The sequence below is a fragment of the Rutilus rutilus genome (genome assembly GCF_951802725.1).
Source record: "Rutilus rutilus genome assembly, chromosome: 2".
Classification (NCBI taxonomy): Eukaryota; Metazoa; Chordata; class Actinopteri; order Cypriniformes; family Leuciscidae; genus Rutilus; species Rutilus rutilus.
In genome coordinates, this window is record NC_140210.1 from 7542577 (window position 1) to 7559529 (window position 16953).

The window sequence follows — 16953 nt, forward strand, 5'->3', positions numbered from 1 at the left end:
GGCCCACAACATTCCTTGTGAGAAGATAACCGCATTACAGTTCAGATCATCACATTCAGTTCATTCAATGTTGATTTAGGGTGAATTCAGGTTGATTGGGACACCTTTTCACAGTCATTTCAATGGCATAAAGTATCCCAAATAACCTGAATTCACCCTAATAAGTAAACAGTTGTGGAGGTTGACCATAGAAAAGTAGGCTATATTTTATTTTATCTCCAATAGGATACAGTAGTCCAAAAATGTACAACACCTTACACTTAAATATTGGCCGTAATGTGCCTGACAGGAGGTTAAAAGAAGAATCTATGCCCCATTCTTTTAAAATCCCTCCAGAAAACTTGACACTGATAAAACAACTAGGTAATAATACAATAAAGAAATGTTAGCATTATTATGCATGCAAAAACTAACCAGCTATAGCAACATTGGCTCAACCAGTAGCATGTGTTTGGGGTGGGACTATCTGTTTTTCCAACCAATGGAAGATGGTGCAGAAATAGTGCAGAAATAGCACACTGCATGCAGCCACTTTTTGTGTTTTTTTTTTTTTTTTTTTTTTCACAGAGTCTAAAGTTTTAGGCAAGAGTAAAACATCTAAAAGTGAAACTGATTCTGTTTTATAAGCTAATTCTGAATATTATTTTTGGAAGACAATTGCATATTGTTATGCATATTTTAAGATACCTCAAATAAAACCATAAAAAGTTTAATAACATTCCTTTAATATGATTCAAACCAAAATATAATGTGATATAATATATGGCCAGTTATAAAATACTTTACAAAACTCTCAGATGTCACTATGGTTATATTCATAACAATTTATTTATATTAATTCCACATATTCTCAATGCTTTTTACATGGAAGAGGTCTTTGATGATTTTTTCACCAGGGTCAGACAAACACATTAGCCATCTGAAGGTTTACACAAAATAACAACTGATTATTACACAGTTTTACACTGTAAAAGATTTTATAATCCAACATCTATTCCATTGACTTCGCAGGGTCATAATCAAGGACAAAATTGTCATGATTGTCGGAAAATACTCAGTTATGTTGTATCCCAGATGGCTGGTTTTAAAGTATTACTTATAAAGCTAAATTAATAACATGGTGCATGGATCAAAAATATTGCTCTGTAGTCTTATACATCTTGCAATGACAGTATTAAATGATCTAATTTTAGCCACTTGTATGGAATATGCAACTTCTTCTGTCAGCAAGTCTTTTTTGTTTGCATGACAAAACAGGAATCATTGCACTGTCCAAGAGATCAATACTCTCAGCCCTTACAAAAAGTACTGTGGTGGTACTGTGGTATCAGATGATAATACAACAGTACTTGGTACTGTACCATGGTACTGTATAATCACCATATTCATGTACTGTAGAATATACAATACATGGTCATCCAAGATACTTCAAAAATACCATGGTACCATGTCCAAAAACATGGTACATTTTTGTAAGAGAAGACAAACATACTATCTCTTTCCTAGAACTATAAACACACACTTCCTTATTCTCTCACTCTCAAACAGACCTCCCCTCCAAACACACAAACAAACACACACATAAACACTTATTAGAGCACATTAGGAATGAGCAGGTGTCTGTATCATTCCATATTGATGCATTCCATACTCTAGACTATCAATGATAACTATAACCTATATGTCATATATACACTACTCTTTTCCAGCATCTTATTCTGAATTCTGTCTATATCTATGTATTACACCTTGGGCAGGGTGGGATTTGTCAATGCAAAAACTACACTACACAGTCAAACATTCACACACACTGACAACAACAACAACAACAACAGCAACAACAATAATAACATACGTAAAGATTACAATATACCTCTTTAAGTCCAAAGCTTTTCTTCATTATACTTCAAGGGATCAAAGAAATAGTCCAAAAAAGTCATAATATTTTCAGGGTCATAAATGGGACTGTGCTCTTCAAATTTTTAGTCCAAACCAAGAGTTTTTCAGTAACTTGTCCAGCTGAAGACCACAAGGTGAAATTCAAAGCTCCCCTTTACTTGTGGACAAGCTCTCAGCAGAGATTTGGAAAAGAGCAATACAGCTTCCTAACATCATCAAAGAGAATATGATGTACATTTACTGCTCTTAGGGCTGCCTTTAAAAAGAAATATTCATCGAACTCTCACCCCACATATTGTACACACATATACACACACTCACACATATTAGCATTTCTCTGCTTAATGATATTTAGAAAGCTTGTCACATAGTCTCTCTTAAAATTGTGCTTATCTCTGGAAGCAGCAAGACAGCAGGCCGTATTTGCAGGTCAGGATATGTACTTGCAGTACCTATTCTGGCCACTAGAGTAAGACGAAAAGCTGGTGGAGAATGAAAAGGTGGAGAATGATGTTAGTCAAAATTTAGACCTTAGGCTTTTCTCAGAGATGCTCAATTGTAGACTTTTACACACGTTAGAATGGAAGAGCTTAATTTGCCCTATCGAGATTCCAATACTGCTGAGGCATCAAAGTTGATTTCGGTTGTCCACACTGAGAAAGTGAAGCTTGTGTGTTTCACACTTCCTAAGGAATCTAATATTTTTTTTTCATTTTTAATCTAACATGGCATCCAACTGGTCCGCAAGGTCATCAAACATGCTGCCAATGTCATCGAGAATGTTAACTGTGCTCTTGTTGTCCACAATGGAGCTGAAGAGGAAAAGAAACAGAAAGTAGAAGAAAAAGAATGAGTTTCAACAAGTAGCCTAACATCATCATCATGCAATGAAGAGACTGCTAAGTGCCAAGGGGGAAGAACATAATTTGTTTTAGTGTCTAGAAACATCTACTTTTATACCTGTCATCCTTCTTAATCTTCTCTTCCACTACCTCCAGAGCAGCAGCCAGGGACGCACTGGTCTCCTCCAGTCTGAGTTGCACCATGTTCCCTGAACCAGCTATCAATAACCCTTGGCTTTCCACCTCTGTTTTTCCAACTCCATCTTGTGGTTCACCCTCTACTTGTGTCTGTCTGGCTACGCCTACCTTCCTTCTTCTCATTACCACCGGTTCTGCGCCCTCTCCTGTCTCTTTGAAATGACTCCCTGCTGAGGAACCTGAAATCAGGCCTTGTTCACCTTGAAATGTTGTATCAACCTGGATCAGACCTGCCCTTTCCATTCTAGCAATTCCGACTTCCTCTACTCTTTCTTGCTTCCTCACTTCATCTTCCTCTCTCTGTTTTTCTATTTCTCTAAGCCTCTTTTGCATGTCTACTCCAGGCAACTCCACTTCCAGAGGGCTTGGGATGTCCACTGAGAGACCAGCCATGGAGGACCTCGGGGGCTTCACTGGAGCTGAACCTGGTGTAGAGGGTGTTTGTGGGGTTTGGGGTGTCTGGGGTGTCTGTGGGCTCTGAGCTGGAGAAGTTGCTGGACGTGGAGACAGCATGCTTCCCTCCATTGGTTTTGGGGTGACCGGACTCAAAGTCTGTGGTAGATGTTCCAGTTGTTCAATTGAAGCAGGGCTGAAGGAGGCACTAGATGGGCTGAGAACATCAGCCTGAGGAGAGCCGGGAGTTCCAGTGGTATGTATTGGCTTGATTTTTACAGGTTTGGGCAGTGTAGGAGGTGGACTTGGCTTGGGAGATACTGGAGGGGGGATTTTCTTCATCTCCACTATAAAGAGACAAAGAAACCATGTAATGTACAACTTATTTAAATCCATTCAGAAGATATCAGGAAGGTCTCTGTTGATATCAAGCTAAACAGAGGACCTGGTTTCACTGAACTACTGTCTAAAAATACCCACGAATTTCATGCATGCATGAATTTCTATGTTGGCTTGCTAGGCTGATTTATGCTTGTTTGCCAGTTTGCAGGACAAAGGGTGAGATAATATGAGGAACACAATAACCTCATAGATAACATTCTTACCTGGGCTATGTTGACCTTCTGGTCCAGGTAATGGAACCCTCCTTGAAGGAGTTGGGGGATCGAATTTGCGAAGTGCCATTGCTGGTTTAGGTGAAACTGGGGGTTTCAGTATTTGTCTGGGAAGAGAGCCAAAGCTGTCGTGTTGCAATTCTGCCTCCCTACCACCATCTCCAATGCAAGCTTCTGATGCAGGTCTTCTCCGAAAGTTCTCTAGCCCATCTCCATCAGTGCCGTTACTCTGTGGTGGAGCCAATGCTTTGGGCCTTCGCTTTATCGTACTCGTTTCTGTCAGGTTAAAATGTTCACTATCTGAATAATGTGGTGGTCGTGGTCTTCTCAAAGTTGCAGTGGCATCCATCCGTGACCACTCCTCTTGTGGCAGAGAAGAAACAACTCCTTCCAGATGAGTGATCATGGAACGTGGACGTGGCTCAGGGGCCTGTTTAATTAGATGGGATTCACAAGGTGCTGGTCCATGATGTGCGAGGTCCTGCATGGCTCGGCTCATCTCAGCCTCTTGTACATCATTGTCAGGCTGCTTTTGAGAGTCGTAAAATTCACTGATTGTGCGGCGGCGACTATCTGCGTCAGAATTCAGAACTTCTCGGTTCTGCCGAAGGAGGTTTTGGCTTGCCTGAAGAACAGGTAAAACATCAAAACTCAGTTAGGCGTCAATACGTACCTAAGCATGCGTAAAACATTGCTATTTAACTAATAAAAATGAGTCCAGGAACTTTATAAGACAGTAAATAGGGACAATTCTGATGTCCGGTAGATTGAAAAATTGTGTCAAAATATCTTATCAGCAATAATTGCTCTGAATCTTAAAGTTGACCACAGAATGATTGTTTTATTTTGAGAGTAACTGTTTAATTACCTGCAAATAACCACTTCCTTTACCACTGCTTCCAAGATTGGACATTTCAAGCATGGCAGCAATGTCTCTAACGCTGCCCCCCGATGAAGTTTTTTCAGAGGCAATTCCACAATCGCTACGTCTGCGCTCCCTGTATGTCACATTGAGTAGCAAATTGTTAGCCCTTTTTTCGCCAGACATTACATCATCAGCCACAGCCTCATCAGCCAGGTTACCAGTGGAAATGGAAGAGCACGAGCGTTTTGGTGGAGTTGGAGGACGAGTCCTTCTGCGAGGACGAGCTGTAGCAAATGACTGACTGCGATTTACACTGTTGATGTCAAGGGTTTCACCAGAGGCTTTCGCTGAACTGCAAGGAGTGACCCTGTGTCCACCTAGTGTTGCGTATTTCACAGAGGAGTCTGGCAAAGGTAAATCATGGTCAGCATCAGTAACGATATACTGTCCACTTCTTGGCTGGGATGGAGTTTGACCATTGCCCTCTTCGGTTTCTCCTTCAGGTGGTAGGCAAAGTAATGGAACGTTACGAGCGTGAGCATGTGAACGGGGAGAGTCACAAGGCCCTCTGGCCCTGCTCTGTGTTTTTAACGGGGAGGAAGGGATGTGTGAAGGAGAATTTGAAGCAGAAGATGAGGTTCTGCCTTTAGTAGGGGTGTGTGGAGGTGTTGGGGTGGGACTCTCAATTGAGCTAGGTTTTCTCAGAGGAGGAGGGGCATTAGCTCTTTGTATGCCTCGCCCATGGGTGCTGTGCCGGGGAGAGCCACGGCCTTCTGTTCTTTTGCGTATTCGAACAGAGGGGACGGAGTTCACATCTGGTTCTGTGCTGGTTTCTAATGATTGTTTTGAGTCTGTGCTTTCTTCTATCTGGCTCTCCTTGGTGGGAATGTCTGCTTCTGGAGATTCACTCAGTCGTTTGACAGCTAACATCAACTTCTTCTGGTGTCCTAAGTGGGAAAGAAAAAAAGAGGTGGACAGTAATTATTTTTGTTTGTGAGGTTAAACCTGTAATCTTTTCCCTGATGAAAAGACCAACATAAATACTAATGGTGGATCAGTGTAGTCATATTGTTTATTTTGACCAAAAAAAAAAAAACTGACTTATTTTCATTGTTATTTTACCAGCATGAATGGCACCTGGTACCCTGACACTGGCATTGGGCACAATGCATCTTAAACATTAAAACAGATATATGTAAAATTAGACAAAAACATCATGCATAAAAGAAGACTCAAAGAACCCATATCCCTATTAACATTCAGCAGAAGCTATTATCATCCTTCTCACAAGTGAGGAACATTAAAAGTTTTTCATACAAGATCCAAAAGTACTCACAAAACCACAATGCTACATTTCAAAAAAAATTTACAACATCTAAACCAGAAGTAAAATTACATAAAGTAAGAGAAAACCATTTAGTGTAGTAAGTGCTTTTGATTGTGGTTTAAGTAAAGCGCTGTGGGAAGATGTGTGTCAGCTTCTTCTTGAAAGTCACCACAGAGGAACAAAGAAAGTTTTTTAAACTTTATGGCTAAAACCTGCATAGGATATACATCTAATATCCAACTTGTTTCATTTCTGTGCTCCTGAGTGTTTAAAGGAGTCATAACCTAGTATTACATTGGATACCTACTAGCCTGACGTCGTCATACTCAATTCTAGTCAGAATGTGAGTCTGATACTTTTCCATAGAGATTTGATTATGGGGCGTGTCTCAACCAAACCAGGAAAAAAAAAAACTCTGCACTCAATTGGATAGACCTACAACCAATCAGAGCAACGGAGTAAATGACGCATGTTCTTCATTCATATTTTCAACCAACAAAATGTCGCGGCTCTCTGTTCCTCTTTTAAAATGAATGCGCTGTCGATATAACAGACGCGATGGCGGAATCTACACACGATGTTTCATAAACAAAGTTCGGGAGGAGCACGTACAAATAATCAATCCAATATAAACTTGTCATCAAACAATACCATGTCTAACGTTACCCTATCTATCAGCATGAGGAAGCATATTCACTCTGTAAACTTACCTAACACTCCTTGACAGTTTTTCAGCATCCCTCCACCACCCCGAATCCTCACTCTTGTCTTGTTCTCTCACAACCAGGAATACGGGGGAGCATGGCTACCGAGCCCACAGCCCTCTCCTCGGACAGCACGTCATATACGCATTTATTCTATCGACTTATTTGTGTGAAATCTTATAAACGCATTTATTCTATCTGACTTATTTGTAAATGTGAACTCGTGAAATCTCAATTCTCCAGCAGCAGTCGTCTTTGTTGTAAACTAATTCAAATCAAGCGCTCTTTGGTGACGTGGACGATTACGTTGCATTGCTCATCTGTCCATCATCGTATAAAGCCCGCCCTGACAATTTGATTGGTCCGAACAATTTTTGTTCGGGCATAATAGCTCCTCAACGGAGCGAGTCCAGACCGAACTTCCCGACCAAAAAATATTGTGGGCGGGGTTCGGGCTGGCACCCAGGCTAGATACCTACTGCTGTATTATAGTCTTTCAGGCCCTTCTAAAAAAGAAAAGTGGAAAAAAATAAACACAGACCTACTTTTACCCTTATTTCTGAAGGCATTATTGTCTCGCGAGATCAATGCGATGTTTTGGCTGTCGTGGACGCTCTATATGGCTCTGCACGCCAGTTGAAAGGGTTGTTGGGACAGCGTCATTAAAAATGAATTTCATCCACTGGTCCCTGATAGTTTCGTCCGATTTTGGGAGATAAAACACATTTACATGTTTTTTATGGCAATCAACCACAGAGCAAGTCCGGTGTGCACTCGGTTTCTCCATCTTTCTCGACTGAACTGACTATGAGGGGAAGGGCAGGCTTGCTTCCTGCCGCAGTGTCCATATATGGTATATCCTACTACCTCATGACGTCAAGAGGGAGCTGAAATCAAAATCTCGTATTTGAGTGCGCGTGCACTCGTTACCCTGAGGTAAACAAACGCTTCACTTTTAAATATCGGCTTCCCGGCCAGTGTATAATCGTTAGTCGATCATAACATACATTGATTCTCGTGGAAAAGTGAAAATTGCAGGTTATGACTCCTTTAAATGTCCTCTTATTCCTCATGCTATCCAATATGGCCATGCTTGGCCATACCAGCACATGCATCCCCCACTAGAGAACATCATCCAAAACACAATATACTAGTGACCAACTATGCCAGTCTTTTCAGCAGGGATATCAAGAAAAAAATGTTGAATATAAATATTATTAAATATAATTATTTGTAGTATACATGCCTAGTTTAGTGATGCCGATCTCCTTTAGGTCCTCCAGAGTAATATCACTAATGAAGTCCATATTGTCGTAGCCGTTCTGAACCAGAGTCTGGTAATATTGATTCAGACCAATTGCAGACAGCCACTCAGCCAGACTGGGCTACAAAGTTACACAGATATTTAGTAACAGATTTGAACAGCAAGTTTGTGTGTATATACATACAGTGGGGTCCAAAAGTCTAAAACCTAATGAAATAATCATTTTGACTTTTCAAAGAAAAAAAATAATATTATCAGCAAAACACTTTTACTCGTATTTGGTTTATCCTTCTTTTGCTTCAATGACTTCACAAAACTTGAAAATCACGTTCTACAATAAACGTCACAAATGTGCTTATTTGATGTGAAACAAAAATAGTATACAGATACATATTTTGTATTCATTTTTTTTTTTTTATAATAAAGCTTTATTTTTTTATTTTATTTTTTATTATATGTTTAAATTATATTATGAGATCCAGACTTCTGGAACCCGACTTTATTTCTCTTACTGGTTTCTCTTGAGGTATCCAGTCTGGGATGTTCATTTTGCTGATCTCTGAAAGCATTTTCTTCCTGTGCCCTGGTTTTGTCACCCCAATAGCAGTGAGGTCCTGTGGGGCACACACACACACACACACACACACAAAAACAGAATTTTAATTTAAGTGAACTATTCCTTTAAGTTGAAGAACTATTTGTGTTACCTCTGGTGTCATTCTGCTAATGGTCTGCAGGTCATAACCAGCAGTGAGAAAGTTTGCCGTGTAGAACTGCAGCTGTGCACTAGTGAGCCATTCAACAACAGCCTCTGAGCTCTACAACACAAACACACACACACAAACAAACACAGTATGGCAGGGAAAGACGGAAACGCATCAATAATTCAGACATTGCTTTGACAGTATCATGATTCCAAGTCCTAGTATGAAAGTGTGTTATGTAGTACACACTAAAACCACTGTGTGGCAGCAAAAAAATATTCTTGCTTCAAAATCATAAATCACTAACCAAATATACCATAGTAATACAGTGTTTTTTTTGGATATATTTTTTGAAACACCTTAACGTAAACCCTGATATATCTGAATATAGTAACCCTTAAACAGGGACGTCATGCACAAGTGACAATGTTATAAAATATTTCTATTTCAAATAAGTAATGTTCTTTTGAACTTTCTATTCATCAAAGAATCCTAAAAAATGTATCACGGTTTCAGCAAAAAAAGTAGCATAACTTTTTTTTAACATTGATAATAAGAAGAAATGTTTCTTGAGCAACAAATCAGAATAGAATGATTTCTGAAGGATCATGTGACACTGAAGACTGCAGTAATGATGCTTTGCATCACAGGAATAAATTACACATACAAATATATCCCCTTATAAAAATTTTATTTTAAATTATAATAATACTTCACAATATTACTGTATTGTGAGCACATAAATGCAGCCCTGGTGAGAATAAAAGATTTATTTTAAATATATATATATAAAACTTTCCAAAACTTTAGAAAAGTAGCCTATCTGTTTATAAGTGATTAATCCATTTTACTTTCATACTTAGACTTATTTGTATCTTTTTTGTTGTTCAAAATAAAAATAAAGAATATTTATTCTCATTAACACACTAACAAATATAGACACATTATGATTTACATAAACAAATCTGTGCCACCACACACACACACTTGCCTTGCTCTCAGCTGAAACTTCATCTTTCCTCTGGAGTAATGGATCCACAAAGGGTTTCTTCTTTTGCTGGCGTGGGGCAGCAGATGCACTCTGAGTGCGCTGAGAAGACACTACAGCAAAAAAGTTAATAAAATGAAAACCAATTACCGATTCATATTCTTAATTAACAGGACTTTGAATACATGTATGGGCTTATTAAAACATTTGGAGGCATAGAACAATGGATATATGAGATGTGTACAAATGAGACATAATGAGACAAACCTGTATTCTAAGATCAGGCTAATATTTGAATGTAAATATTTAAATGCATAAAATAAAATATAAATTACAATGGCTCCCAAAAGTATTTGTACACACATTTAAAATTGATCTTATTGCATTTTAATTCAAAACATCAAGCCAGGGGCATTTATTTGAAATTTCAAAAAATTATAAATCAATAGATTGTTTTGCTGACTTCATACATCCCATTAAATTCACTTGGACACCAGTAATTGTACAAGAAAAGTGAAGTTAGATCTGAGGTTGTTGGTATACATTTCGTAGTACCTGAATTAGGATCTAAAGACTGTGATTGGTCCATAAGATGTTCTTTTGCTTTGGCTGACTGGGACAGCACCGTGGCCAACAGCTAAAACACACACGCAAATGCACACATACATGATCAGTAATGTGAGAAATAGAGAGAAAGACAGACAAAGAGAGAATTTACACATCTGTCCTCGTGTGCATCTATGGTCTTTGTGTGCGCCGCACCTTCACGCCCTCGGCCTGAGCATGCAGTCCTGGCACATTGAGGCCATGTGTGTTAACTCCGGGTGAGTGTGTGGGGGTGGTCGGCACGGGCACTGGTGAGTTGGTGAGGTGAGCGTTGGCATTACTGCTTTGTCCGCTAGTAGATGAACGTCCACTGGTCAGACTGCCTGTGCTGCCCATGCTGCCCCCTGCTGGCAGGTACAAGTTATCATGCAAGAAACCAGAAATAAAAAAAACATTATGTCCATGTTTGTGTGTATGCTTTATTTCGATAGTACATTCTATCGATAGACATTCTACTAACTACTCATTACAGTATTAGTTGACTGTCACTCTGCAAGTACATGTCAACTTATTCTACTTACCCTAACCCTGACCTAACAGTCTTCTAATACTCTAAAAAAGTTGCAAAGTTACTTATAGTCAGTAGAATGTCTAAAGTGGAATATTGAAATAAAGTGTAACCGTATTTAGGTTGTTGACAGATAACTTAAAACAAACTTCTTTGAATTTATATTACTGTATAGGCCGGGTAAAGTTTTTGGATCTTCTGTCATTTCAAAACATTTAAGCGTATTATGTCCCGGTATGCATGATGACATGTTGCGACGGCTCTTGAAGCACCACAAACGAATCCACAAATGAGATTTGATGATATTTTCAGTGAATAACCACTTAAATGTCTTTTCATCACACTATGGTATTGTATTGCTTCAGAAGAAGTGGAATATTGTGCATTGTACTTAATGTGCTTTCTTCCTTTTAAGAGCTTGACCATGTGAATCACTGTCTATTTCTTTAATTGTATGAAAAAGAGCAGGTCAAATATTCTGCAATATATTTCCTTTTATTTTCCATGGAAAAAAGAAAATCTTAAAGTCCCCCTGTAGTCAATCATATTATCCCTTAAAACTCACCTTTGATAACCAAAATGACATATTTACAAGTTTTTCCTTGAAAAAAAAATTCTTCATAGCTTGAATGTAACTCTACACCCTTGCCTCATTTAGAATATGGGGTTCTATGAATATGCAAATTAGCCCCGCCTCCACTCACTCACACCAGCTCAGAGATCCACTCGTTGATGATCACACGTTGATTTGATTGGTTACAAGGTGGTTTGTGATGTCAGAAACACCAGCGATTTTAAACCGCATTTTTGAGTCTGTCTTTGGTTCACTGCCGTTTTAAGGAGAAAATACTCAGCAATGCTGTTTTGACTTATGAATTTGCACATGGTTTGTCATTAATAACACCACATAGACATATAAACAAAATTAAAACTTTGATTTTCACCACAGGGGGACTTTAAACGTTTGGAATCCAATTAAATAGTTATTTTTGTTTTTATTTATAAACTACCGTTCAAAAGTTTGGGGTCAGTAGGATGTTTTTTGTTGAAAGAATACTTTTAATCAACAAGAACACCTTAAATTGGTAAAAAATACAAACAGTAAAGACTTTTATAATATTACAAAAGACTTCTGTTTGCTGTTCTTTTCAACTTTCAATCCGTCAAAGAAGACTGGAGTAATGATGCTGAAAATTCAGCTTTGCATCACAGGAATAAATTACATTTTAAAATATATTCAAATACATAACAGTTATTTTAAATTGCATTAATATTTCACAATATAACTGTATTACTGTTTTTCTGATCAAATAAATGCTTTCTGGGTGACCATAAGAGACTTCTTTCAGAAACATTGAAAACATTTTACTGACTCCAAATTTTTAAACGGTAGTGTATATTTTGAAACGTGTAAATATCCCATGTAGTTTCCCAATTAATATGAGACCATAAAAGCAGCAAACATAATAAACATAAATACATATAGTTTTAGATAAAGTATAGCATATCACGCTACAGGTCACTGCTCACGTCACATCAACTGTCCATTGAAAAACTGTGTCTTTACCAGCTAAAGGTTTTCTCAGAACCCAAATCTCCTCATTTGCGCTGCTTTGCTGGCCGCTGAGGGTTGGAGAACCATGAGGGCTGGAAACGGATCCCCTTGAGCCTGAAAGATATCACACACACACACACACACACAATCATAGTGAGGTAAGAATGAAATACATTGCTTTGCAAGCTCCTAATTTGCAAAACCAGATACACACAGAGGAAGCAGATAGTAAAGGGATCATTTGGGGGCAGTTCAAATGGACTGCAGCATATCCAACAGTAATCTGGGATCCTTGCTGATGAACATGTGTGTTATATTTGTAATTACAGTACCAAAAAAATATTCAACTTTAGTTAGCTGTGAAATGTAATGTCTAGCACTGAAAGCACTTTATTTTACAGTATGTGTACTTACAGTGTACTTAAGAAAGTACTGGGTAATATAAAGTACAGTAACTACATGGGTTAAGGTCAGGTTTAATGTAATAACCTAGTTATTACCCAGTTATTATAATTATAATAAGTACATAGTATGTACATGGGAAACAGGACTGTAAAACAAAGTGCTACCAAGATTTCTTATGACTGTAATATAGTCATTTCTGCAGTATTACTGAAAAAAAAAGTACTGTAACAATTTGTTTTATTTAAAACTAAAAGGCTAATAATACACTACTGATTATACATGATTATCACTTGTAAAATATGCTGGGGTGCGTTTCCCGAACAACGACGTAACTCGCTGCTTAACCACCATAGTACGATGCATTGTTGAAGAAATCAACTAGCTAGTCACGACTGTTTCCCGAAACGTTAGTTTATGACGTCACGCACGTGGTGGAGTATTAACTTCTTTTAATGAATCTGTTTGGGATCGAATTAACGCTAGATGTTTTGCTATAAATTACAGACATGGCATCTGAGGACTATTTCTCATTTTTCTCTGTTAGTTTGCTTTATTTCCAGATTCAATCATTGGATCGTTCTTACATAGTAGAGCACGTTCGCACATGCGCAGTCTTCAAAAACGGTGCTTTAAAACTCTTAACAAACTAAAAGACGTAAATGACATTTGTATGTATTCTAAATAAATAACACGGGTTGTACTGAATGTCAGCTTGCTTATTTTGCTCAATATAAGGATCTATTTAGTCCACATGTCATGCAAACTAGAAACTCTGCTTCTAAGGTCAAGAGCTGTCGTTCCAACTACACAACTTTGCGATGCTGTTTGCGAATGTTCGTTAGAACGATGGTTTCGGGAAACACCGACTCGTTGATACTAGATGAACTATGCTGATAACGATGGAACTTGCGAACATAGTTGGCTAACGATGCTTTTGTGAAACGCAGCCCTGGTTAGGTGCTCAAGAAACATTTCTTATTATTAATGCTGAAAATGCTTAATATTTTTGTGGAAACTGATTTCAGGATTCTTTATTGAATAGAAAGTTCAAAAGAACAGAATTTATTTTAAATAGATTTTTTTAAACAATACTGTCACGTTTAATCAATTTAATTCATCATTGCTGAATAAAAGTATTAATTTCTGTAAAAAAAAAAGGTATATAATTATATCCTTTTTCAAACTAATTGTGATAATTTTTGAACTATATGGTAAAGAGAATTGGGGGAAAATATGCTAAATAGACATTTAAAAAAGTCACAGCAGTAAAAAAAAAAAAACTTGGAAAACATTATGTTTTTTTACTTTTTTCTTGGGGTGAAATATGGCCTGGACATGTTCTTCACACAAATATCTCTGATACTGCTAATTTTGTATGTTACACATCCAACTTTCTCAAAGGCATTCAGATTCACATCTTGTTTACTCCATTTTACTATGGTCATGAAGTTAAAAAAAAGCCAGGTGTATGATATGATATGCTTATGACGGGTAAATGTGTATTTTTCTGACTGTATGTGTGTGTTTATACCTGTCTCTTTTTGTGGCTCCTCTGAGCAGGAGGAGGCTGGTTCATACCCAATTGTGCTGCAGGTAGGCATATTATAGCCAAATGAGGTGAAGAGGGGCTGATGGGTAAGGGGCTGGGTAGGAGGGGGTGGGGGAGTGAGGGGCAGAGAAAAAATGTGGGAGCAGTCTCCGTTCACCATGACAACTGAACCAATTGCTGGCGGACGGATCTGTATCTTAAGATACTGTTGGGTCGAGGGACCTGGGTACAACAGAACAACAGGCGACACCAAAAAACCACAAACAACAACAACAAGAACAACAAAAAAACAGGAAAGGAAACACAAAACAAAACATGTTCAAGCAAAAATATCTAACTCTATGGCTGAGCTTATATTTACCCCGTAAGTTAACATGCAAGGTGAAAATTAACACTTTAGAAAACTAAAAAAAGAACTATACTCATGCGTACTATTTTCACAAAACATACTTGAAATGCATTCCCAAAAACACCAAATTTATAACTGATCTATGTGTTATGCATGCAGACTACATTCATGCACAAAAAAGGGAGAAAATGGGGATTTGAAGTGTGTTGGAATGTGTACATCAATCAGTATATGTAACATTTCAATATTGGTGCATTTCATTATTGCAGTGGTGTAAAGTATTTGAGTAAATGTAGTTATGTGCTTAAGTATCTTTTTGGCTACTTTGTACTTTGAGTATCAAATATATGAAAGCTTTAGCATAGGTTCTCCCAGAAAGACTCTAGTGCTACGTCATTCATTCATAACTATGAGGTCTGGCCAATCACTGCTTGACACTTGGAATATGAGTGCTGAACTTTCTCTTTTACATTGGCAGTTGATGAGGCTGACGTCCCTCTCCATCCTCCCCACCTCTACCAGGTCGGTCCCTGTCCATCCGTCTGGGGTGGGCTCTGCCCCTGCCTTCATCTTTCGGCAGGATCAGCCCGAATCTGCTTCCCTCAGGATCTGGATTAAGGACGGGGTCTAAGCCAAAGAACTTTTTTGTAATAATAACTATATATGAGTCATTGTAGCTCACTACCATCTGTTAATACTTTATGAAATAAATATTATGTAAATGTTCACTTGCCCTCTGAGTCTTTCTGGTAGAAATTAGCAACCTTTTATCTCTACTTGACTACATTTTTGAACATATTCAAAATATTCCAATGCATTTGTGATGAGTAATGCAGTTACTTTTTTTGCAGTAGTTCATTTCTTCTACAAAAGAAGCAATATCGTTATCTACAGGGTATTGAAGGTATTATATCTTGTGCGTTTTGCCCTTACTCACATCAACTTGTCAAAAAGTCTACTTTACGCAAATGCGAGTGCATTAGCGGGTAGTTGCTCAATCGTAGGTGTTTCATATATGAGATGAGGATGTGGCTTCAGCCGTATATGAGGCTTAACAATATTTTATTTATCCATTATATTTCCTTTTTGAATATTGCTTTTCAATATTCCCTTTTTGAGCACTTGAGCTTAGCTCAGGCTTGAGTGTCTGTAGATGTTTAAGAGGCTGTTGTGTCCACCTTGATTTATTGCACTATTGATGTGTTTAGTTTTATTTTGATTTTAGAAGATAAACATGTGATTTCTCTCCACACAAATCAGCTGTTTCTTGTTTTTCACTGGCATGTATAGGTGTTGAGGACTAGTGCATCTTTAAGCCTACATTCAGTATGAATAAAATACTTGATACTCTAAGACTTTTACACACATGGGGCCCTATCTTGCACCCAGCGCAATTGACTTTGTACACCGACGCATGTATCATTCCTATTTTGCACCCGCGCACAGCGGACTTTTCCCTCCACAGACGCACGCCGGTAAACTAAGGAGTGAACTTGCGCTCCCGGGGGCGGTGCAGCGAAAAGAGGAGGCGTGTTCCGGCGCAAACGTTCCCTGGTGCTACTTTGCAGGTTTAGAAACCAATTCCACTGACCAGGAAAAACCTCGTAGCGTGTGCACAACGCGCATACACTTTGATTCTCTCATCTACACAGAAGCAGCAGTTTTCATTTTTGCAAATCATACATTACTACAAGGAAAAATATTAACACACGAGGGAAATCATTGTTTTGTCCATGAAGATGTGAAAAAATATGGAACAAGCGCGCCTATGGCAAGCCGTTTAGCTTAAATTGTACCCAGCGTTACTCGTCGTAATTGCATTTTTACTAGTAAGAATTCAGATAGAGAGCTCTACAATTCAATTCTTACTAGTAGCAATTACAATTAGAGAGCTCTCTTATTCAATTATTACTAGTAAAAACTACAATTACAAAGCTCTCTAATTCAATTCTTACTAACTGAATAAGAGAGCTCTCTAATTGTAATTGCTACTAGTAAGAATTGAATTGTAGAGCTCTCAAATTGAATTCTTACTAGTAAAAATGCAATTACGACGAGTAACGCTGGGTACAATTTAAGCTAAAACGGCTTGCCATACGCACCTGCTCTTAAAGGGAATGTGAGATGTCGCTCTGATTGGTTTATTTCACGTTACGCCCAAACCACACCTATGAATAATGAAG

General features: G+C 38.2%; 1 protein-coding gene across 2 annotated transcripts in view; it reads right to left on the bottom strand.

Moving 5' to 3' along the window:
* Positions 1-2480: 2480 nt before the first annotated feature.
* Positions 2481-16953, bottom strand: part of LOC311286181 (caskin-1) — a 64841-nt gene continuing 50368 nt past the window's right edge. The window contains exons 11-22 of one of the 2 annotated variants that reach the window (XM_084402282.1): positions 14404-14643; positions 12480-12581; positions 10561-10751; positions 10354-10435; positions 9802-9911; positions 8814-8924; positions 8619-8720; positions 8089-8227; positions 4815-5758; positions 3938-4571; positions 2860-3679; positions 2481-2711 (exon numbers count right to left, since the gene is read on the bottom strand). In XM_084402282.1, coding sequence (XP_084258408.1) covers positions 2615-2711; positions 2860-3679; positions 3938-4571; positions 4815-5758; positions 8089-8227; positions 8619-8720; positions 8814-8924; positions 9802-9911; positions 10354-10435; positions 10561-10751; positions 12480-12581; positions 14404-14643 — 3572 coding nt within the window. In that variant the 3' untranslated portion in view covers positions 2481-2614. The remainder of the gene's footprint in view (positions 2712-2859; positions 3680-3937; positions 4572-4814; positions 5759-8088; positions 8228-8618; positions 8721-8813; positions 8925-9801; positions 9912-10353; positions 10436-10560; positions 10752-12479; positions 12582-14403; positions 14644-16953) is intronic. The other variant, XM_084402283.1, reaches the window with a different exon arrangement.